Source organism: Anabrus simplex, chromosome 1 (genome assembly GCF_040414725.1).
Source record: "Anabrus simplex isolate iqAnaSimp1 chromosome 1, ASM4041472v1, whole genome shotgun sequence".
NCBI lineage: Eukaryota > Metazoa > Arthropoda > Insecta > Orthoptera > Tettigoniidae > Anabrus > Anabrus simplex.
In genome coordinates, this window is record NC_090265.1 from 1,515,034,884 (window position 1) to 1,515,059,586 (window position 24,703).

The 24,703-nt window shown below is 37.0% G+C and overlaps 1 protein-coding gene across 3 annotated transcripts in view; it reads left to right on the plus strand.

Annotated features, from left to right (window-relative positions):
- The window catches only part of jar (Myosin heavy chain 95F jaguar), a 562,711-nt gene that overhangs the window by 333,794 nt on the left and 204,214 nt on the right, over window positions 1–24,703 (plus strand). For all 3 annotated transcript variants that reach the window (XM_067138002.2, XM_067138003.2, XM_067138005.2), the window contains 3 exons: window positions 3,128–3,292; window positions 11,409–11,632; window positions 16,856–17,053. In XM_067138002.2, the coding sequence (XP_066994103.2) occupies window positions 3,128–3,292; window positions 11,409–11,632; window positions 16,856–17,053 (587 nt within the window). The remainder of the gene's footprint in view (window positions 1–3,127; window positions 3,293–11,408; window positions 11,633–16,855; window positions 17,054–24,703) is intronic.

The following is a 24,703-nucleotide window of genomic DNA, read 5'->3' on the forward strand; positions in this document are numbered from 1 at the left end:
AGAAAAATCATAAATACACAACAATTGACCAAGATTTAAAGATCCTGCATTATGAACAGAAAGGTCCCTTACTTAATATACTAGAGAATATGTATATAGATATCGATCAATATAACAATCCCGTGTACAACTTGAATGAAATCAATGAAAAGAAAAATATTTTATTGGAAACCTTTGTCCCGCTCATCTGTGAACAATTCATTAATAAAAGCGAGTTTCACTACCAACATTCTAGAACAAGACCCGCCCTTCCGTCAACACCCTCCTCTCGTGATTCACATCGTCCCTCCCTCCTCGCCCCTCCCTCTCCATTCCCCCTCCCAACCACATTGACACAGATACACAGTAAGCCACACACAGGCTTAGTTGTCAATGTGACTAAAGGCTGACAAGGTCATTTCCATTCGAGACGACAACTTTTATTTACAAGTAAGTTAAAATGGGTTTTCTTTTCTTACGTTATTTTTTAACTTGTTTTTCATCCACTCATAAGTCCTTTTTCTCATTACAGATGTTACACATGTTTTAATCCATGGTATTGATGGTCTCACTACACTCCTTAGCACAGTGTTTTCATTTTAACAGTCAGCAAGTTTTATTTGACAATTCAAGAACGACCTATCAGACGAGAGGACTTTGTACCTCAATATGTTTTTAATTCACTAATCATGAACACTGTCATTTCACTTCATCATGATTTTTAATTTGTTTGTGTATTATGTAATTATTGTTCTGCTACTGAAGATGGCCTTGAGATTAGGCTATATAATAATTTCGTGTGGCTATTTCTAGCTGAGTGCAGCCCTTGTAAGGCAGACCCCCCGATGAGGGTGGGCGGCATCTGCCATGTGTAGGTAACTGCATGTTATTGTAGTGGAGGATAGTGTTATGTGTGGTGTGTGAGTTGCAGGGATGTTGGGGACAGCACAAACACCCAGCCCCTGGACCATTGGAATTAACCAATGAAGGTTAAAATCCCCGACCCGGCCGGGAATCGAACCCGGGACCCTCTGAACCGAAGGCCAGTACGCTGACCTTTCAGCCAACGAGTCGGACGAGATTAGGCTGAAAATGTATAGACTTTGTTTCATCTAACAGATGACTTGATTTGTATTGATAAGGAGGATTTTATAAATATTTTCATTTGTAAAGTGATAACCGTCAATATGGAATGAGATTTATAACTTGCAATGTGTTCAGGGCAGCCAAACCATCTTAAAACCATCCACACAGCTTCTCTGGTTGCTGCATCAAAGGCCTTTTCCAGATCATAGAACATTAAAAGTAAAGGCTTTTTATTGTTCTCTGCACTTCTGTAACTTCTCAGAGTGTCTGGAGATGATTCAACACAAGCTATGGAAAGCAGGGATATGCCACAGTAATTGCCACAGGTGCTTTGATCGCCTTCTTTTTTAAAATGGTGACAATGGTGGACTTCTTCATGTTAGCAGGGACCTATCAGATTTTCTGTATTAAAAGGATCAGAGGGAAGAGCCTTTTTTTTTTTCTTTTTTTTTTTTTCAGAGTTAAGCCTTCACTTTGAATGCACTCAAGGGAAATGTTGTTGGATCCAGGTGTCGTTCTTGGTTTCAGACTATCAAGAGCCTTATTAATTTCCTGAAAAGGATAGGTATGTCTCTCTCTTGGCACTGATGAGGCTGTGAATTTCTTCATTAATATCATTGAACCAGTCTTTATCTTGCTTACATGAACACCAATGATCCTCTCTGCTATCTCTTTAATGGTGTTTTTTAATGTGGTCCATTCTAGTTCAACATCTTTTATATTGACCACATTTTTATTTAGCTGATCTAAAATAGCATTTTGGGAAATGGTACTCACAGCTATTCTGAAGTTTGGTAATAATGAATTTCCTCTTGGAAGGGTTCGAGAAGTAAGAATGTGGTTTAAGAAGTATAAAAACCCTTAGTCGGCTAACTGTGTTTCATGCATTCCTCGTAAAACAGAACATCTTTTTTAACACACTGCCAAGTAATGACATAGTCAGTAAGATGCCAGTGTTTGGAGTGTGGGTGCATTCACATGGTCCTAAAGTGATTAGATAGGCAGAATTGCATATTGGTGATAAAGAGCCTGTCCTTAGCAGACAGACCAAGAAGTACTTGTCCATTTACATTGCAGTTTCCAATACCTTGATTACCCATGACTTCCCCCCCATAATGAATTGTCTCTTCCCATTCTGGCATTAAAATTGCCAAGCAATAAAAGTTTATCTTTAGTAGCTGTCTTGGCAAGAACACTGTTCAGCTGGTGATAGAACTTGGAATTTTCATCACGATTTAACGTGAGAGCATAGGCGGGGACAAAGGCGATGAAACAATCTCTAGCGGAAGGAATTTGAAAAGTCATGAGTCTTTCATTGCAGTAGGAGGGATCTGATGTTCCTTCACTGCAAATCCAGCACCATAGATACGTGGTTCTCCTGCTTCCTTACTTTTCCAAAAGATGATGTCGCCTGAGCTGGTTTCATTGATTTGTCCTTTGCCTGATAACATGGTTTCTCTCAGAGCAACAGCATCTTGTGCCATAATGAATGGCTCCAGAATCATAGTGTTTGAGTCACTCTCTGGCAAGCTGCAATCCACCTTAAAATGAAATCATGCTAATGACAATTTCTCCTACAAATGAAGCATGAGACATGTGATTTCAGAACACCAGAAATGCAATGAACTGCTGCTGGTTCAAAATACTTCAGCTATGCCTTCCAGCCAGTTTGTCTGGCATGACAGTGTATAGCACATGAATACAAAAGAGACATTTTGTATTTATATACCGAGTGAGTTGGCCATGCGGTTGGGGGCACGCGGCTGTAAGCTTGCACCCGGGAGATAGTGGGTTCGAATCCCACAGTTGGCAGCCCTGAATATGGTTTTTCCATGGTTTCCCATTTTCACGCCAGGCAAATGCTGGGGCTGTACCTTAATTAAGGCCACGGTCGCTTCCTTCCAACTCCTAGCCCTTTCTTATCCCATCATCACTATAAGACCTATCTGTGTTGGTGCAACGTAAAGCCAATTGTAAAAAAAAAAATGTACTTATGTGCTTAATATACCAGTATTTATATGTAGTAAAGGGTTGGAGATCAAATGTCACTTTGTTGTTTCAGAATATTTCACTGTGAATAGCTTTGAGCAGTTCTGTATCAACTACTGTAATGAGAAGCTACAGCAATTCTTTAATGAGAGAATACTGAAAGATGAGCAGGAACTTTACCAAAAAGAAGCACTTCAGGTTCCTAAGATAGAATTCACAGATAATCAAGACTGTATTGGTAAGTGTTGAGGTTTACCTCTTTATTCTATTCCTCTTAACCCTTTGGCATATGATTATTTTACTTTAAAAAGCATCAAGGAATGCAATTATTTTATTTGTATGTTGTTATAAATTTGACAGTCAACAGCATTTTGATTATATTTTAGATTCCTATCTTTTCAGTGAAATTTTTTAGTATTATGGGAGGAGAATTTGTGTTTGAATCCGGAGATCAACATAATTTTTAACTCTTTTCCTATGCTTACATGGAATCATCACAGTTGTTCAGTGCATTATCAGAAGTTTCTGAGACACAATTTTCTCTAATCATCATCATCATCATCATCCATTTCCATCACCCAGCTCCCACCATATTGGGACATTTATGACACCTTTCCATCTTTCTCTTTCTGACCACTATTATTCCTCCTTAACTGTGTTCCAATCCAGGTTTCTCCTAATTATATTATTCTTGATTTTTGTTTTCAACCACCTTTCTCTACTATCAATACGAAATTGGAAAATTCTTCTTACATACATAACTGTATGTTATTGAGTTATAAATCATCTATCAGTAGAGTCAAGAAGTGCCTAGAATTAGTTTGTTACCTCCTTAAATACAACTTTTCATTCAGTGTTGTTTCTTTGGACAATGACTCCTCCTGCCAACATGTGGAAATCATTTAGAAGGCTTTTTATAAAGTTTTTCAGTGTTGCACCCGCCCCCTACCCCTAGGGTCTCCAGCGTTACATCTACAGGGTCGTTTAATGGGTTGAAATCAGGTGGGCATCAAATATGTAGAAATAACTTAGTGGCACAAAGGGTAGGAGAATACGGGCATCATAATTACAATAGAATGAGAACAATATTTTAAAGTTTTAAACAAATCAAAGGGGTTTATTGAATGCTGATGATGATGATGAAGAATGATGCACATACAAAAGGCAAGTTCATGAATTGATTTTTACATCATTTTGGAGTGTTGAAAAATATTATATTTGAGGGATAAGACCGAGTACTACCGTTCATTAAAGAACTATATCATGACTGCACGTGTATGGAATATTGAGCATTAATCACTGAAGCTATTCCCAATTTTACTGGGCAAACAAAATCATAATACTCAAATGTAAACAAATCTGAGCGACACCCAATCTAACACAAATTGATTTCCCAATGAAATAACCGTAAATAATATAATACAAACAATACAAACTTCAGAGGTTTTGGGTTCTAATCGAACCTTCACCCGTATACACTAACTCGCCGCACCAATGGGAGACACCATTGTTGATGCTGAATGACATCACAACACAATACACAATAAACACTCACTAGAAATATAAATTTATATACACAATACAGGTGAAACACTAGTCATCTGTCCCAACATTGTGAGACTGCTGTTCACACGCCTGGAGCCAAACCTGGGTCCATGATGTCTCCAGGGATCCTGAAAGCCCTACTAATGATTTTATTTGCAAGAACACATTAAAAAAAAGAGTCACAGATTTCCAAAATCTATCTAAATCAGCTGAGGAAATAAATCAATAGGACTTCCCGCAGGGACACATACAAAAAAAGAATGTGGCTCGCTCATAAATACGGGATTCCTGGTCTGCCACCCTCTCAGCATGACAGAGGGACAACCCACCACTGTCAAGGGAGAACAAGATCGTCCCTTCAAAATAACACTTTCACATCAAATCGCAACGTAAAATAACTCCCTCATTACACTGAGATGATTCATAATTCATCTCTCAATTCATATGCCTCCACATGTGTACAAACACAATCTGACTTCAAATATTTCATACTGTGAGTCCTGACTTCAAATCCATCCTAACTTCGTTGCCTGATGCATTTGTCAGCAAACTTATCTACACACACAATCTTACACGCAGCTGGTCAAATAGTAATCAAGCAAACACAGAAATCTGAATTCCAAATCACCGGCTTCTATTATTTATTTTTTACTATTATCATGGATCTTTTAAAATGGACCCAATCTCTACCTGAAGAGTGTATGTGACCTACGTGGTCATTAATTTGTCACTTTACCCTTATGTCATGACAACAGAAACACGTTAGTTAGTAAACAAGCACAATAATAATTTCAGATGATTCATAGTGTAAATAGGGTCCTACAGTTATCAAAATACATGCTAAACGAACACAATCAAAATGAAAATGGGCCCTAGCTAAATATTTCATTGGAGGTCATGGTTCGGCTCTCTAGGCAATTTCACAGCTACATTTCTTCTTTCACACAGCTTAATATACACTAATATACTCGGCATGCATGATAGGTTCACTGGTTGAATACCAGCCCCTCTTATACAATCCATCCCCAAACTAATAAAACTAACCATTATATTGAAAACAACTGCACAGAAAGGTAGAATGAAAAGAAAAGCAAACCTCCCCACAAATAAATTTATCCATATTTACAAGTTAAGTCACTCAGACTTGTTACTAAAAAACTCTGTGCCATGCCATGGCACATTTACAATTTAAAAAACTAAAATCCCTATCAATTAATAGCTACAACATTATAAAAGAATTATCCGTACCCCTTTACATCATGCATAATAGAATAGTATTACTCAGCCTTATTATCCCAGGATAACATCTTGGTCAGCTACGGGACGTCCACCCTGTGGGTTTAGTTCTGGTTCATATCCATGTTGATGACTGTCGATACCATCTGCTGGCTGCGACCGCTAATTTCCATCGTCCTTGGCACTGGAAATCTTCAGTATCTAGGAGTAGATACACACATAGTTAGTACCCACTCAGTTCATCTGCATCACCACACACTAATTGACCTGATCATTGATTCTATTGCCCCGTAATCAAAGAAAATTAATACAGGGTATTCCGACATGTACCATACAACTCTTATTCATGGTTCGACTCTGAGTTAAACCCTGTATCATAAACCATAGTAATGCTTGTACTATGACGTCTTCCTCCTTTGTCTTGAGTGACAGGTGTAATAATAATAATAATAATAATAATAATAATAATAATAATAATAATAATAATAATAATAATGATAATAATAATAATAATAATAATAATAATGATAATAATAATAATAATAATAATAATAATAATAATAATAATAGATTATAATTGTAGGTGGCCATGACTATATCATTACATGTATGAGAAGCTCTGTATTAGTACTTTTATAATTCTGTTTTTTCTGAATTGATATAGATTTGATGCTGTTGTTATGAAACTTAAAAGTCATCTTTGTAATATACACTTACTGGTGTCCTGAATTTTATAGTAGTTTTTTTGGAAAATATGAAAATTATGGTGCTGTGAAGGATTAGTGACAGTTGCTATGGTTATTATAAACAAGTCTTTTATATTCTTTGAAGATTGAAGTTTCCTCATACGGTGAATATTTTAAAATTATGATATTTTATACACTTTATATGTATTTTATCTATATCATGAAGAACTTGGCATATTAACCTATTTGTTATTGTTCTGTATATTATCTAAAATTAAATTTTTGTGGAATGCATAACCTCTCCTGGCATTGAAAAGGACAGTGAAATGGACAAAGATTGGAAGAAGAAAAATACTTTTAGATGTGCTACCTGGAATGTACAAGGTATCTCACACAAAGATGACCAGCTGGACGACATTCTCGCAAAAAAAGACATTTTAATTGCAGCCATTTCAGAAACAAAAAGAAAGCTTCAGGGATCAAAAGAGACAGTAAATTATTTACAGTTTTACAGTGGGGTTGACAGAGTTACTAGAGCACAGGCGGGTGTACTGCTCATGGTACACAAAAGATTAAGATCAACAATTGATAACTACACTTTTTGGAATGAAAGGATTATCCAATTAAGACTAAAACTATTCAGGGGTTATCTTACAGTTATAGGGGTATACGCTCCAGTGGAGGGCAATTCAAACGAAAGTGATGGGTTCTATAATGATCTGCAAAAGATAGTCAATAAAATTAACAAACAAGATATGCTACTATTACTGGGAGACTTTAATGCCAGAGTTGGTAGGCCTAATGAGAAAATTCAGAATCACATCGGAATCCATGGAGAAACAACCCGTAATAACAATGGAACGAAATTAATAGATTTCACTGTCTTCAATCAGTTAACGATTATGAACACAATGTTCCCACACAAGGACACCCACAAGTATACGTGGTCTGCACGAAATCAGAAATCGATTATAGATTATATAATTTGTAATGGTAAATTGGCAGATTTAGTCTTGGATACAAGAGTCTATCGAGGCCCTGAATTGGAAACTGATCACTATCTATTAGTAGCACCTATTCGTCTGAGGCCTAGATGGTATAAAAGAAACACACAAACAACACAAGAAATTAAAACTTCTTACAAGGTTAACCTATTAAGAGACCCCAGTATAAAATGGCTGTACCAGAACAGACTTAATGAACTTACACAGATGACACCAGTTAGTGACAACGTGGAAATGGAGTGGTCTAATTTGTGTTCAATTTTAAAGCAGTCTGCTTTTGAGAGTTTGGGAGTTAAGAAAAAATGGCAGAGGAAAAAGGGTTTAAGAATCTGGGATGAAGAGATTGAAAAGGTTATTTCAGACAAAAGAAATGCTTATAAAATTTTTTTGTCAACTGGCAAATTAGAAGATAAAATAGAGTATCACCACAAGAGAGCAATAGCAAAAAGGGAAGTGCGGAAAAAGCACAGAAAGAGTTGGGAAAACTTTGTTTCACAACTGGAGACTGATATAACAAGACCACAACCACAGACCTATAAAATACTCAAGAAACTAAATAATGATGTAAAAGAAGACATACGCATTAATGCAATACCTTTAACGGAGTGGCTCATTTATTTCTGGAACCTTTGGAGAGGTTCAAATATTGAGCCATTTCTTCTGCCAACATCTCTTAACAAGTCTTCGGAAACCATTACACTCAAAGAACTGGAGCTAATACTCAGAAAACTTAGAAATGGAAAAGCATCTGGAGAAGATTCAATAAATGCAGAATTATTCAAGTATTCCACTGACATCTTCAAGCAAAGATTTCTCAAATTCATCAATTTAATTTGGAATGGCAACAGACCACCAGAGAATTGGCAAAAAGCTATAGTTATTCCTCTTCATAAGAAGGGCAGTGTGAAAGATTGTGGAAATTACAGAGGGATAAGTATACTCAACTCAGGTTACAAAATTTACTCAAATATTGTCAGAGAAAAATTATTCAGATATTATGAAAATGTGATTGGAAATGAACAACATGGATTTCGAAAGGGGCGCTCATGTGCTGATGCTTACTTTACCTTGAAAATCTTAGTCGAAAAACGCAGGGAATTTAACTTGGAAACTCACATAGCATTTATTGATTTTAAGAAAGCCTTTGACCTAGTTAACAGGAACAGACTTCTTAATATCTTAGCAGAAGATAATGTCCCACAACAGTTAATAGATAACATATACAACATGTACAGTGACAACCTTATTGCAATAAAGTTAGGTAATCATCAGACTGAATGGAAACCGATCAGCAGAGGTGTGAGACAAGGTTGTGGACTTTCTCCTTTGCTGTTCATAATCTATATGAACAACATAATACAGGAATGGAGGCATGAAAGGCATGGATCAATCCCAGTCAGCAGATATCTCACACATCTAGATGCCATACTCTTTGCTGATGATGTTGCAATGGTAGCATCATCAGAAGATGATCTTCAGTGGTCAGTATTTAATCTACAGAAAGTCTCTTCAAAATTCGACATGATCATTTCACCACAAAAGAGCAAAATAATGGCCTTTAAGGGGAAGGACCCTATCCCGAGTAAAATCTGTTTAGATAATCAAATTTTGGAAAGAGTCAACGAATTCAATTATCTGGGATACAATTTATCTTACCAAGGAGAAATTGATATCTCTGCAAAAATAACCAAATTTACCAGAACAACAGGAATCATAAATCATATCATGAAGCCATCTCTTGTCCAGAAACACACTCGCTTACGTCTTTATAACACTTTAGCCAGACCAACCCTTTGCTACGGCAGTGAGGCATGGACATTAAGAACTCAAGACATTTCCAGAATTACAGCACGTGAAATGACATTCATGCGCAGAACAGCAGGCTATACGAAATGGGATCGTATAAGAAATGAAGATGTGCTTAAGGGACTGAATGTGAAATCAGTAATCAATTACATCTATGATTACCAAGAAAACTGGAAACGTCATGTTCAAAGGATGGAATCTGGAAGACTACCAAAGGAGATCCTACGCTATCAGCCAAGAGGACAGAGATCTATAGGACGTCCAATGAAGCGATGGAAAGAAAATGCAAGACCGTAACGGGCCACATGGCCCAGTACTTGGAAGGATGATGATGATGATTATGACATAACCTCTCCTGCCCAAAGGCCAACCTCACCTTCCCGAGATGAAAACCTGTTCCCAGCCCTGTTGACAGAGTCACGGCGGTATAACCGTTACATCCATTATGGAGGAAATGCTGTGATTTCAGCTAGTCCATTAGCTGAGAGGTGGCAGCCCCACCAATGGTCTTACTTCCTTCAGGCTAGCAACCCGTCGGAAGGACATTTGACTGCTTTCAAGTCTTGCAAAAAGTAAAATGCAAGACCGTAACGGGTCACATGGCCCAATACTTGGAAGGAAGATGATGATGATGATGATAATAATAATAATAATAAGTCTACAACTTGAATTTTCTGTTCGAAACTCGTCAACATTTAACTATGCACTTAATTGTATCTCGTGTCTTAACTCGCTTCATATTCCACTCGAATTAAGCTGTTTTACCTCTTCTCAGTTTTAACAGTACACAAGACAAAGGAACTCGGAGCTCAATCTGGACATACATCCGTCCCTTGCAAGAAGAAAACACCGACTGCCCTGGGGTGACGCTTCTACAGCCTTACATTAACTAAGAAGCCTCCCCCTCTCAAAATTTCTATACACCCTGTTCTCAGTGTATTTGAGGCACAATAGTGCGACAACCAGGTGACCAATAATCTTATAATATAAATAAGGTATACTCGTGCGAAATCCGATCGTAGAATCTCCTGTAATAAATTCTTCAATTTCACCTTCACTCACAGGATTCCCCTTGTCAAGAGAGTGTGAAGACGTATAACATATGGCCCCTGTAAATTTTTGCTGTTACATAACCATGTATTCCTTCTTTTAGCAGAGGATTATTACCAAAAAGGATGTCACACACTCTAAATAAATTCTCAAATCACGAACAGCTCTCTTGAATCATAGTACAGTGCAGTATTATAAATTTTGATAATTCTCTCATTATAAAGGACGAAGTTGGTAATGCTGATTTAAAGATGGCTCCCATATTTTGATGCTATAAAGTGTACCTATCCCACTCTGCAACAACATGAGGTGGGGATGACTTCTCCTTTATTTTCAGCTTGGGATTCCCTAGCTCGGCCATACCCGTGGCATTCCAAGCTTCGAGTTCCCACAAGCTTGCTACCAGACAAAGAAATACGTGTCCCCTTGATTACCACTGCTTGGTTCATGTCCCTGTCGGGTACAGTGTTCTCTTTAAATTTGCAGCAACTTCTTCAGAATTAACAAATCAGTCATATTAATAATAAATCTTGTTTTTATTAATTGCTATTTCATCATAGTCTTCAAGCATTTTTAATGTCTGTTAAGGAACTTTGAAGGGTGCAGCACAAAATTTGATAAATACTCTCTGTTCTGTTACTAGTCTTTTTATTGTAAGGAATCAACAAAACATGGGAAATAATAAATGGTTCACATTTACTGACAGCAGTACCTATGACAAAATAATGAAGGAAAATGGTTAAACTAACCATTTTCATTTAGATGCTGCTGCTGTTAACAATACTTCCAGATCATTTTTGACAGTAGAAGGGAGTTGACTAAAATTTTATGCTCCTATCTATAATGAATTCTAGTTCTTTCGCTTAAAAGGCTAATGTCATAATAAATTATGAATTTCGGTAATGCCATAATACCTAACATCATGTTATAGTATATGACATGCAATTGAATTGGTGTGATTTTTAAATGCTATTCTTATCCATGCTGATCAGTTGTCATTTAACTCTTGTTTGTATAAATTTTTCAGATCTAATTGAGAGCAAAGGAACAGGCATCTTTGGTCTGTTGGATGAAGAGTCTAAGCTACCCAAACCTAGCCCTGTTCATTTCACCCAAGAAGTCCATCGCACATGGGCTGGACATTTCCGTATTGCTCTTCCTCGTACTTCAAAGCTGAAGAGTCATCGAGAGATAAGAGATGATGAAGGATTTATGGTGCGACATTTTGCTGGAGCTGTCTGCTATCAGACAGTAAGTAACTGCTTGATCTTTGTTATTTCTGATGTAGAGCATTTAGTGCATTATGGTGCTGGATTAGTATGCTTCTTTCAGAATAGATTCTACATTGGCTTGGAATTTTAGAGTATTACAATGCACTCCTGATAATTCATGATCATAATTGTACAGACTTTTGTAGATTTTCAAAAAATGCAAATAATCCACAATACGTATTGCTTAGTAAAAGGTACTCTCATGGTTTTACCAGAGAAGAGATGCTATATAATCAGGAGCAAGTGTAATTATATACTTCGATTTTATGTTATCACTGATGGGACACAATTTCAAAATATGAAAGATAAAAAAGGTTCTCCAAGAGCCCTAATCTTGTGTCAGTCTCTTCAGTTCCTCATATAATTGGCAGCCTAGCTCCAGTATGGTGTCTGTTTATCACGAGTATTTTTCTCTTGTCTGTATTCATTTTCATGCTGTAACTAGTTAGAAAGATTCTTTTCTTGTTCAGTCATTGTAAGTAAACACTTCAATGTTATTGAAATATTTCCCATGCAGAGGTAATTCAGGTTCGGTATGATGTCTGCTTATCACAAGTATTCTTGTCTTGTTTTTATCAATTTTCATGTTGTATCCTGTCCATTACTTTCAACACTGTCCTACAGTATGCACTGTATTTCAGTCTAAGCTTGCCTGTACAATTTCTTTCCTCTACAGAATTCTGTAAGATAGTGGCCAGTCGACTCTTGTGCTTGATTGTGTGTCTAATCCATATCTTCCTATTTTTCCTCATGATTTTATTCAAGCATGACATCTCTTCTATTCTTCTCATTGATAATTCTGTCTGTCCAGGATATCTTCAACATTCTTCTCTAACATCATAACTCAAATGCTTTGACTCTCCTTCTGCCTGTCAGACCTAATGTCCAAATCTCACCTCTATAGCGAAACGTGCTCCACACGTAATGTAGGTCCTGACCAGTTGTTTTCTTAGACTCATGTTGATGTTGTTAGGTGTGAAGAAAACTTTCTTACGGAAGGCTGTCATAGCATGCTTAATTGTCCTAACCAGATCTCCTTTACTTCTGTTATCAACTGTTATTTGCTTCCTAAGTAAGTAAGCGCTTCAACGTTGCTGACATGTTTTCAATATAGAGTTATTTTAGCTTCACTCTGATATCTGCTTACCACAGGTATTCTTGTCTTATCCATAATTATTCATGTTGTATCCAGTTAGAAACATACTGTCCATTACTTCCAACATTGTCTTCAGGTCCTCCTCACACACCGCTATTATGTTACTAACAAATTAATGTCTTTTATCCTTTTCTTTAAGGATTGCTCACTCTTTTTGATATTAAATTGCAAATTTATGATGAAAGCAACATCAATAAAGAAGAAGTCAACACAGTTCTCCATGTAAGACAAAAATGTGTCTACAGCAACACCAGCTTGGCTATGCATAATATTCATGTCTTGTGTGGTATCATTCTTGCATTCTACATAATCTGCATCATCCTCTTCCTACTGTAAATTCCTATAAAGTATCTCCCTGATGTTTTTCAATCAATCCAATCAATCATTACTGATCTGCATTTAGGGCAGTCGCCCAGGTGGCAGATTCCCTATCTGTTGTTTTACTAGCCTTTTCTTCGTGATTTCAAAGAAATTGGAAATTTATTGAACATTTACCTTGGTAACTAATTGCAATCCCTAACTCCTCTACCTATAAATGAATATTTGCCCCAATTTGTCCTCTTGAATTCCAACTTAATCTTCATTTTGTGATCTTTCCTACTTTAAAAGACACCACTCAAATTTATTCGTCTACTAATGTCATTCCACACCATCTCTCCACTCACAGCTTGTAACATACCTCTCAGTTGAGCAGCTCATCTCCATTCTCCCAAGTCTTCCCAGCCCAAACATTGCAACATTTTTGTAACGCTACTCTTTTGTCGGAAATCACTCAGAACAAATCGAGCTCTTTTCTTTGGATTTTTCCAAGTTCTTCAGTCAAATAATCCTGGTGAGGGGGTCCCATATACTGGAATCATACTCTATTTGGGGTCTTACCAGAGACTTGCATGCCCTCTCCTTTACATCCTTACTACAACCCCTAAACACCCTCATAACCATGTGCAGAGATCTGTACCCTTTATTTACAATCCCATTTATGTGATTACCCCAATGAAGATCTTTCCTTATATTAACACCTAGGTACTTACAATGATCCCCAAAACAAACTTTCACCCCACCAATACAGTAATTAAAGCTGAGAGGACTTTTCCTATTTGTGAAACACACAACCTGACTTTTAACCCCGTTTATCACCATACCATTGCTTGCCGTCCACCTCACAACATTATCGAGGTCATTTTGCAGTTGCTCACAATCTATCTTGTAACTTATTTATTACTCTATACAGAATAACATCATCTGCAAAAAGCCTTATCTCTGATTCTACTTCATTACTCGTGTCATTTATACATACGGTATAAGAAAATATAAGGGTCCAATAATACTGCCTTGAGGAAAGGGGTCAGTTAAAGCTTCACCTACTCTAATTCTCTGAGATCTATTTTCTAGAAATATAGCCACCCATTCAGTCACTCTTTTGACTAGTCCAATTGCAGTCATTTTTGCCAGTAGTCTCCCATGATCTACCCTATCACATGCCTTAGACAGGTCAATCGCGATACAATCCATTTGACCTCCTGAATCCTCCTAGAATTCTACTAGTTGAGCTTCAGTGGAATAGCCTTTCCTAAACCCGAACTGCCTTTTATCGAACCAGTTATTAATTTCGCAAACATGTCTAATATAATCAGAAAGTATGCTTTCCCAAAGTTTACATGCAATGCATGTCAAACTGACTGGCCTGTAATTTTCAGCTTTATGTCTATCACCCTTTCCTTTATACACAGGGGCTACTATAGCAACTCTCCATTCATTTGGTATAGCTCCTTCATGCATATCCCCGGAAATCTTATCAATTCCAGCTGCTTTTCTAGTTTTGTATCTTATTGTAAATGTCATTGTTATCATAGGTAAGTTTTAATACTTCTTTAGTAGTAGTCACCTTCTCTATCTGGACATTACCCTTGTAACCAATGATCTTTACATACTGCTGACTGAATACTTCTGCCTTTGAAGATCCTCACGTACACACTCCCCTTGTTCATTAATTATTCCTGGAATGTCCTTTTTGGAACCTGTTTCAGCCTTAAAGTACCTATGCATACCCTTCCATTTTTCACTAAAATTTGTATGACTGCCAATTATGCTTGCCATCATGTTATCCTTAGCTGACTTCTTTGCTAGATTCAATTTCCTAGTATGTTCCTTCAATTTCTCCTTACTTCGACGGCCATTTCTAACTCTATTTCTTTCCAATCTGCACCTCCTCTCAGTCTCTTTACTTCTCTGTTATAATATAGTGGGCGACTTTACCATTCCTTGCCACCTTTAAAAGTACAAACCTGTTTTCACATTCCTCAACAATTGCTTTAAACCCATCCCCGAGTCTGTTTATATTGTTATTTACCATTTTCCACCGATCATAGTTACTTTTTTAAAACTTCCTCATACCTGTTTTATCAGGCATATGGTACTGCCTAATAGTCCTACTTTTAAGACCTTCCCTTCTATGATATTTATTTTCAAGTATGACAAAAACTGCTTCATGATCACTAATACCATCTATTACTTCGGTTTGTCTATAGAGTTCACCTGGTTTTACCACCACCACGTCCAGAATATTCTTCCCTCTAGTTGGTTCCATCACTTTCTGAATTAGCTGTCTCTCCCATATTAACTTATCTGCCATTTGTTGTTCATGCTTCCTGTTGTTCGCATTACCTTCCCAATTGACAGTTGGTAAATTCAGATCTGCTACTATCACATTTCTTTCCATATTATTTCCCACATAGCTGATTATCTTATCAAATAATTCTGAATCACCATCAGTGCTACCCTTTGCTGGTATGTACACTCCAAAGATATCAAGTTGCCTATTACCTTTAGAAATGAGCCTTACACCTAGAATTTAATGTATGCCATCTTTAACTTTTTCATACCTTACAAGTTCTTTCACCAGAATGAATACTCCCCTTCCTACCATTGCTACCCTATCTCTACAATACACACTCCAGTATCGTGAGAAAATTTCTGCATCTATTATCTCATTTCTCAGCCAGGATTCAACTCCTATTACAATATCTGGTAAGTATATATCTGTTAAATAATTCTATTCCTTTCTTTACAGTACTTCTGCAGTTCAACAGTAGTTGACTTCCCTACTTGACTTCCAGATCTCTGTACCCTTATCACCACTCCCTAGACCACCCTGTTTCCGTGAATGTACCTCCCTATAACCCTTCTAAACAAATTTCGTAACTTGTATGTACCACTGCGGTTTAAGTGAAGGCCATCTGAGTGCAGATCCTAACCACCCATTAGGATCTAGAAATCTCACTCACAGTTTCCCACATACCCACTCCATAGTCTCATTTAAATCCCTAATCACCTTCCAGTCAGTATCCCTCCTTCTTGTCTGCAGCAGTAGTTTTACTGTGGCCTAGATCTTCTTTGTCAAGCTTAAATCATTCAATCATGTGACCTTCTTCTGCATCTTGATAATCTTGAACATCTTTCAGTAAAGATGCCATTATGGCAAGAATTGTGCAGGCTTTTGAGACCTCGTAATCAAAGTCAACTTTGATCTGCTCTTCTCTCAGTAGAGGTCTTCATAATATGTTAGCAGTCTCCAAATACGGTACCCTTACTTCTTAAGCAGAAAACAAGACTGAATCCTGATATTCTTGTCTCAAGCATTAAAATTCCATTTCATTGCTGAAAATTTTACTGTCGAAATTACAACTTTAAAATATGCCCTGCAGTAGAGCTGTGAATTAACTGTAAAGAAAATTAACTGCATAAAAGTTATATGTATATGAAGTTTCTGATAAACAAACTTAAATTCAGAAAATCTCAATACAGTGTGCAGTAGATTTGAGTTTTAGTAATGATTCAATAGGGGAATTTGGGAATATTTTTCTCTATTATAGAATTAAAGAATCTGTAGAATCCCTTCTATACCAATATTCTCTTACTCTGAAAATAATAGTTAGTTAAAAAATAAACAAAAATAAAAACTCTGCACATGTCCCACACTAGATTACTATATGTACTGTTTAACTACTTCAATAGAAAGGTTGTGATTAAAATTTCTTCATTTTTCAGGCACAGTTCATTGAAAAGAACAACGATGCTCTTCATGCATCTCTAGAAGGTTTAATCCAGGAGAGCAAAAACCCATTCCTTCAAAGTTTATTTTCAACTACAAACACACCTCAACAGAAAGGAAAACTTGCCTTTGATAGTGTTGGTTCTAAATTTAAGACACAGCTTGGGCTTTTGATGGATAAGTTGAAAAGCACAGTAAGTAACTGAAATATATTAATTCTACAAGATAATATATAAAATTACCAAGAATTTTAGAATCTGATGTTAACAAGACTTAATGTGTACAATATTGCATACTTTTCAGCAGAAATTATTTTAAACTACAGCGGAGTACTTAGTTATCGGGCAGTAAGTTACTAAATTATCATTTTTTTTCACTGCTGCATACTTGCTGTTATAGCAAAAGGAAAGTTCCACCAAGAACATTTTGTATAAATCCTTTAGGGCTGGTTTACACGGGTAGAGTAGCGAGGCGAGTAGAGTAGTTAGTAGAGTAGCCACGTTACTCTACTCTACCGCTGTATGGTAGAGTTGACACTCGTATCGTTCATACGGGAGTAGAGTCATACAGTAGAGTAGAGTACAGTAGTAGCACCATGTCAAGACGTAAGCACATCGTAAGGAAGTGTTTAAAGGCATTTACAAACATATCACTGCAAGAGGTTAGTGAAGCGTTAGAAGAAGAAGTAAATGAGGAAAAAAGGGAATGGGTAAGAGGCTGGCTTAGCAGGAGAGATACACTTGGGGCATCGGCATTAATTCTGAGAGAACTTGGCAATTTGGAGAAATATGGGGGGCTCCTTTCCCCAGTTAGACTGTAGTGATGTTTCTATTTCCATTTTTATTCTTATTTTTTTTATTTCAGCCAACCTAAATCTTATCCGAATGAAATTTTACAGAATTCATTTCAAAAGTTATAGAAAGAATACCCATTGGCCATCAGTGTGTCGTCTCAGAACCCACGAGTCTCAAAACTCACGAGTATCAAAATTCACGAATTCTAAGAAGAGGATTAGCAAGAATAGGTTTCTCTATCTGGGCCAGTCTCAAACCTCACGAGCAGGACCAGTTCTTCTTTGAATGGATATGTGCCCACCCTACTAGTGATGATGTAGTCGGATATTTTTTTAAAAATCAAATAGCTTCCATCCGGTTATTTAAATAATGGAATAAATAATCAAATGAATTTCAAATATCATTCAGTTATATCGCGTAGAATAATCGGTTGCGTCCTGAATACATTTTTCGGTGTAAGTGTGTCGGATGGATAATCGATTGAATTATGTGAATAGATGAAAAATAGAAATACGCCTCTTTTTTTGCAATCCATGAAGTCCAATGCCGAAGACGGCACAAACACTCAGTTCCCGAGCCATAGGAATTAACAAATGAAAGTGAAAATCCCGGCCAGGAGTCGAACCTGGGACTCCCTGGACCCATTGGACCACAGACCAGCATGCTAACCATGTATCCATGCAGCCGGACGACATAAAATTAAAGTAGGTATATTGCCTGCTGCTAGTTAAAATAAATTTTCAGTTGGTAGTAATTACCGGGGCTTAGTTCTATTATGAGGCCAGAAGACGGCATTTACTTGTATAAGAAACTTTATTTTACCGATATTAAATATTACGACTGTTAATTCACTCATTTAGTTTCATTAGAGATTAATTTGGTCATGAATCTCATCGTAGGGAAATTAAATTATCTCCATTCCCTTCAGAAAGTGGGCGAGTATGATGAACGGTCTCTGATACCCTTTCCGAAAATAATATGAACTCATGCTCCACACGTATGACTGAGTCATGTACTCCCAGATGCCTTACTTAGCATAGATTAATATATTACATCACGCCCCCACGCGATTACACGATACGCAATGTTATATACTTGTAGTATTGACTACTTGGCTCACCAAATTTATAAAATCATAAATTAAAATGTGTCAGAATTTTATCTGAAATATAGCGAAGTAGCCAATCGCTATCTTTGACGTTCTGTTGCTATATGACTTAAAAAAGACTCCACAGCGCTGATGTTGATGATATTTTATGATGGGGGTTCTTTCCCCAGCCAAGAAAATGTGAAAAGGTTCATTAAAAATCAATAAGTGTTGAAAACAATGAAGGAAAAGGTGGTGGTGGTGATTACTGTTTTAAGAGGGAGTGCAACTGGGCAGCCATCCTCTATTAATACTAATCAGAGGGAAAAAATGGAAGGTGGCCCATACTTCGAGAAAATGAAGGTTTCGGGCAAAGAAAGACAAGGGCCTTTGCTAAAAAATGTAAGTACCCCTGGGGCCCCTTTTAGTCACTTCTTACGATAGGCAGAGGATACTGTGGATGTTACTCTGCCACCCCAACACACAGGGGAAAATAATGGTCGGTGAATGACACAGAGGTGTATTATTATTATTAATATTATCATCAAAACATTTTTCTGTGGTCTTAAAGGTAATATAACGTATTTTTCCTTTTGATATAAATTTAATGTTAATGGTATTGTGGCCTCAGGAGAGGCCTGGTCAGTGAGTCACCGCTCACCTCACCCCTCCTGCCGTCATCGCAGGCACCTGTTATCCGGAGTCGTGGATTTTGAGACTCATTGGAATATTAATTTAGCTATTAGTTTGCAGTCGTGAGTTTTGATACCATTTGCTACTAATTTTTGCACGTGAGTTTTGAGACATAACCGGCCATACGTACACTGTAAATTACGCTCGCGTAGGCGTAATTTGCAGTAGCTTCTTCGCCATAAATATCCCAATTACTGATCTTTTTTTTTTTTCGTTGCTTGTACGGCCCAGGTGTAGAGCTTAAGCTGCTAGATCTGACACTGTACTGTAAACAATAATTATTTTGGATATTCCAAACAATATATGGAAACTATTCAATTTGTTGGGGAAATTACTGTTATTGCTGAAAATTAACGGCAGTGGCAAGTGATTTGTAGAAGATCCCTATGTATGTTATTAATATGATTAATGTACACAGTCCTGCACCATTGTATTGCCTAACTTAAACATGTCGAGACACATGATGAACACGCTGTGTAACATTGAAACTTGAGAAATCTTCATATTAAGTGAAAATCCAGCTGACACTTGTTTATATTTTATGTTGCATCTTCGAGTGTAGATGTCTGCGGCACCACCTCCAGACTTCTTGGATCTTCGTATTTTCATGAGTATTTGATTGTATGTACATCGTAATTTTTTTTTATTTTCTGTTTCAGTTCCGTTAACCCAAAACCCTCTTTACCCATTTTCGCAATCAAATCCTCTTCCGCCGCCCGTCTCATATTCTTATTTCTATAAGTAACGCTGTTTATGTTCCATAAACATTCTTTTTCGCTGTAGAGCTCCACAAATTTGCAAGTTTCTTCTTCCGTCCACTTCATTTTGCCGCCAAATAAACGCTCGACGTAATACCATCGTATGTACACACATGCAAATACAGCAGTCGAATGACGCGTCAGCTGAAAAATCGAACGTCCTCGGACTTCTCCGCCAGCTCTCGGAGCTCGGTTCCGGTGGAGGGGGAAGGATAGTGGTAGAGTTACTTTACCGCAGCGGAAACCCACTCTACTCTACTGCCTACTAACTACTCTACTCTACTTGCTACTATCCCGGTCGTTTACACGATGCTAGTAGCTCTACTATCCACTCTACTCGCCTCGCTACTCTACCCGTGTAAACCAGCCCTTACATCTTCCAAACAATTTTCCAGGAGCAGTGATGTGTGAGCAATATGAGCAGTTACATAGTCCTACTGGAACCATCCTTCATGGATGTCACTTTCTATGAGTTTGAATAAAAATGGGTAGATCTGGTCACAGTATTGTTCTGAATTAATGGTTTCATAGAAGTAAATTGGTCCTAGTATGCATGTACAATTAATAGCACATCAAATGCTGACCTTCTGGTTATGGGAAAACACTTCCTTAAATATAACTCTTAACTTTTTTCAGTCGCTCGAACTTAAGATATAAATTTATGAAAATACTAGCACACATCTGAAAAAGAAAACAGTTTATTTATTACAGAACTAGCAAGATACCCGTGCTTCGCTACAGTCTTATACTGAAATTTAAAATTGAATGCTCAACATTTTATATATAATCTGCCAAAATTCGTGATCTGACGGCTAAGTTCCTCCCATTTTTCAATCTTTCTTTCCAGTAATCGATTTCGTACTTCCCGGATTAGCTCCAGGTATTCCGCCTGGTCAGTTCGGTCCCTAAATCTTTGCCATCTTTAATATGGATTAAATCCTTGAGGATATCCGGCGTGGTATCATCTTGGGTGCCTTGACAGTACTGAACCCGCGGCATTCATAGTCATTACCCGGCCAAGACCCGTTTCCAGCGCGGTTCGCATATTTTGATGACGGTCGAGAACATTATTATTATTAGGTTGGGTGATATTAGTTGTATTTAGGTTGTTATTATTATTATCATTATTATTATTATTATTATTATTTTTATTATTATTATTATTGGACCCCACAGCAAGATGAAAGACCACTACTTGGCAATAAATTCCATGTGTTGTTAGATAGATAGGTAAATAGATAAAGCCTTTATTTTCTGTGGCGAAGTTAGGGCTCTTGGCCCTTTCTTACATTTAACACACACATATTGTTATCTATATATATAAAATAACTTGTCCGGACTGACTGACTGATTCATCATCGCAGAGCCAAAACTACTGGACGTAAAGAAATGAAATTTTGGGGATATATTCATACTAAGATGTAGGTGCTCGCTAAGAGAGGATTTTTGGATATGCCTTCGCTAAGGGGGTGAAAAGAGGGGTGAAATTTTAAAATGAGTGTGTCTATATCTCAAAACTTTAAAAGTTTACAGACGTAAAAATTGGTATTTAGAATCTTCTTTAAAAGTAAGGAAACACGTATTTTTTTGTTTTCAGAAAATCCCAATAGGAGGGGTGAAAAGGGGTGAAAATGGGGAAAATGGGTTTAATGCCCTTAATCAGGATACCAGTACTTATATCTCAGAAACTGAAGATATTACAGATCCGAAAATTGGTACTTTAGATCTCTTTTAAAAATAAAGAAACACATATTTTTTTGTTTTCGGAAAATCGCAATAGGAGGGGTGAAAAGGGGTGAAAAAGGGGTTGAATGCCTTTAATGAGGCTACTTATATTTCAGAAACAGAAGATATTACAGACCTGAAATTTGGTGTTTGGGATCTCCTTTAAAAATAAAGAAACACGTATTTTTTTGTTTTTGGAAAATCCAATTAATGGGGGGTGAAAAGGGGGTAATTTTTTAAAATGAGTGTATCTATATCTCAAAACTGTTAAAGTTTATAGATGTAAAAATTGGTATTTAGAATCTCCTTTAAAAATAAAGAAACTCGTATTCTTTTGTTTTCGGAAAATCCCAATAGGAAGGGTGTAAAAGGGTGAATAATGGGTTGAATGCCTTTAATGAGGCTACTTATATTTCAGAACCTGAAGATATTACATACCTGAAAATTGGTATTTGGGATCTACTTTAAATGTAAAGAAACACGTATTTTTTCGTTTTTGGAAAATCCAAATATTGGGGGGGGGGGGGGGTGAAAAGGGGGGGGCGAATTTTTAAAAATGAATTTGTCTACATCTTAAAACTTTAAAATTTACAGATGTAAAAATTGGTAGTTAGAATCTCCTCTAAAAATAAAGGAACACGTATGTTTTTGTTTCCTGTAAATCCCAATAGGTGGGGTGTAAAAGGGTGAAAAATGGGTTGAATGCCTTTAATGAGGATACATATATCTCAGAAACGGAAGATATTACAGAACTGAAAATTTGTATATGGGATCTCCTTTAAAAATAAAGAAACACGTATTTTTTTAGTTTTTAGAAAATCCTATTAATGGCGGTTAAACAGAAGTGAAAAGTTGAGGTGAATTTTTGAAAGAATATCTTGGAAACGTAAAATATTACAGACGTAAAAAGTGGGTGTTTGGAATCTCCTGTAAATGTAAAGAAACATAGGTGATTTGTTTTTGGAAACTCCACTTAAGGGGAACCCAAAAGGGGTGAAATTTTAAAATGAGAATCTAACAGTATATCTAAAAAAACTTAACGTGTTACAGAAGTGAAAAATGGTATTTTTATCTCTATTAAACATAAAGAAACGTGTATTATTAGTTTTCGGAAATACCACTTGGGTCGAGGGGGTGAAAGTGACTGAAAATGGTGTTGAATTCTTTTAATTAGGCTACTGATATCTTAAAAATGAAGATGTTACAGATGTGAAATTTGATATTTGAAATCTGCTTCAAAAGTAAAGAAACACGTATTTCCGGAAAATCCAAAGAAGGTGGGGGGGGGGGAGGGGTGTGAAAGAATAGAAAAATTAATTGGCTTTAATTGTATGAGAATATATACATCTAATAAAAACTAAAGTTGTTACAGACGTGAAAATTCGTATTTTGATCTCCTTTAAAAACAAGTTGTGGGGGGGTGAAACCATCTTGGGGGGCGGGAGTGTAAAGGAGTTGAATTCCTTTCATGAGGACACATAAATCAAAAAGTGAAGAAGTTAGACTCGTGATAATTGGTATTTGGAAGATCCTTTACTATTAAAGAAACAAGTATTTTTTGCGGGAGAATTCACTTAGGGGTGGGGGGAGTAGTGTAAAATGAAGTGACAAAAGTAAATTATATTTATGGGGATACTTATATCTCAAAACTGAAGGTAATAGAAGTGAACATTGGTGTTTGAAATCTCCCTTAAACATAAAGAAACACGCCTTCTTTTAAGTTCTTTTTTTTTGGGGGGGGGGGAGGTTGGCAGTAAAAACTAACGGCGGTGGGGTGTAAAAGGAGGTGAGACCAATTGATTTTACTGTTCTTAATGTACTTATAAGGATCCTCCGTTGCTCAGGTGGCAGCGCGCCGGCCTCTTACAGCTGGGTTCCGTGGTTCAAATCCCGGTCACTCCATGTGACATTCGTGCTGGACAAAAAGGAGGCGGGACAGGTTTTTCTCCGGATACTCTGGTTTTCCCTGTCATCATTCATCCCAGCAACACATAATAGTAATAATAATAATACTAATGTTCCGGACCGTCGTCAAATGTGCGGACCGCGCTGGAAACGGCTCCTGGACGGGTAATGACTAAGAATCCAGTCCGGCCTCGGGTTCAGTGCCGCCAAGGCACCCAATATGACACCACGCCGGATCTCCTGAAGAATTTTATCCAGATTAAAAATCATTATAGGAAAATACCGTATGGCAAAGATTTACGGACCCAACTGACCGGGAGGAATACCTGAGCCTAGCCCGGGAAGTACGAAATCGATTGCTGGAAAGGAAGATTGAAAAATGGGAGGAAACGTACCGTAATCTAATAGAAAACGAGTCAGATCGGGAATATTGGTGGATTCCCGCTGAAAACGAGTCAGATCGCGAATTTTGTCGGATTATATATCTAAAACAATAAGCATTCAATTATGAATTTCAGTATAATACCGTAGCGAAGCACGGGTACCTTGCTAGTCTATATATATAAAATAACTTGTCCTGACTGACTGACTGATTCATCATCACCGAGCCAAAACTACTGGACATAAAGAAATGAAATTTTGGGGTTACATTCATATTAAGATGCAGGTGCTCGCTAAGAGAGGATTTTTGGATATTCCGTCGCTAAGGGGGTGAAAAGGGGGGTGAAATTTTAAAATTAGTGTATCTATATCTCAAAACTTTAAAAGTTTACAGATGTAAAAATTGGTATTTAGAATCTTCTTTAAAAATAAGGAAACACGTATTTTTTTGTTTTCAGAAAATCCCAATAGGAAGGGTGAAAAAGGATGAAAATGGGAAAA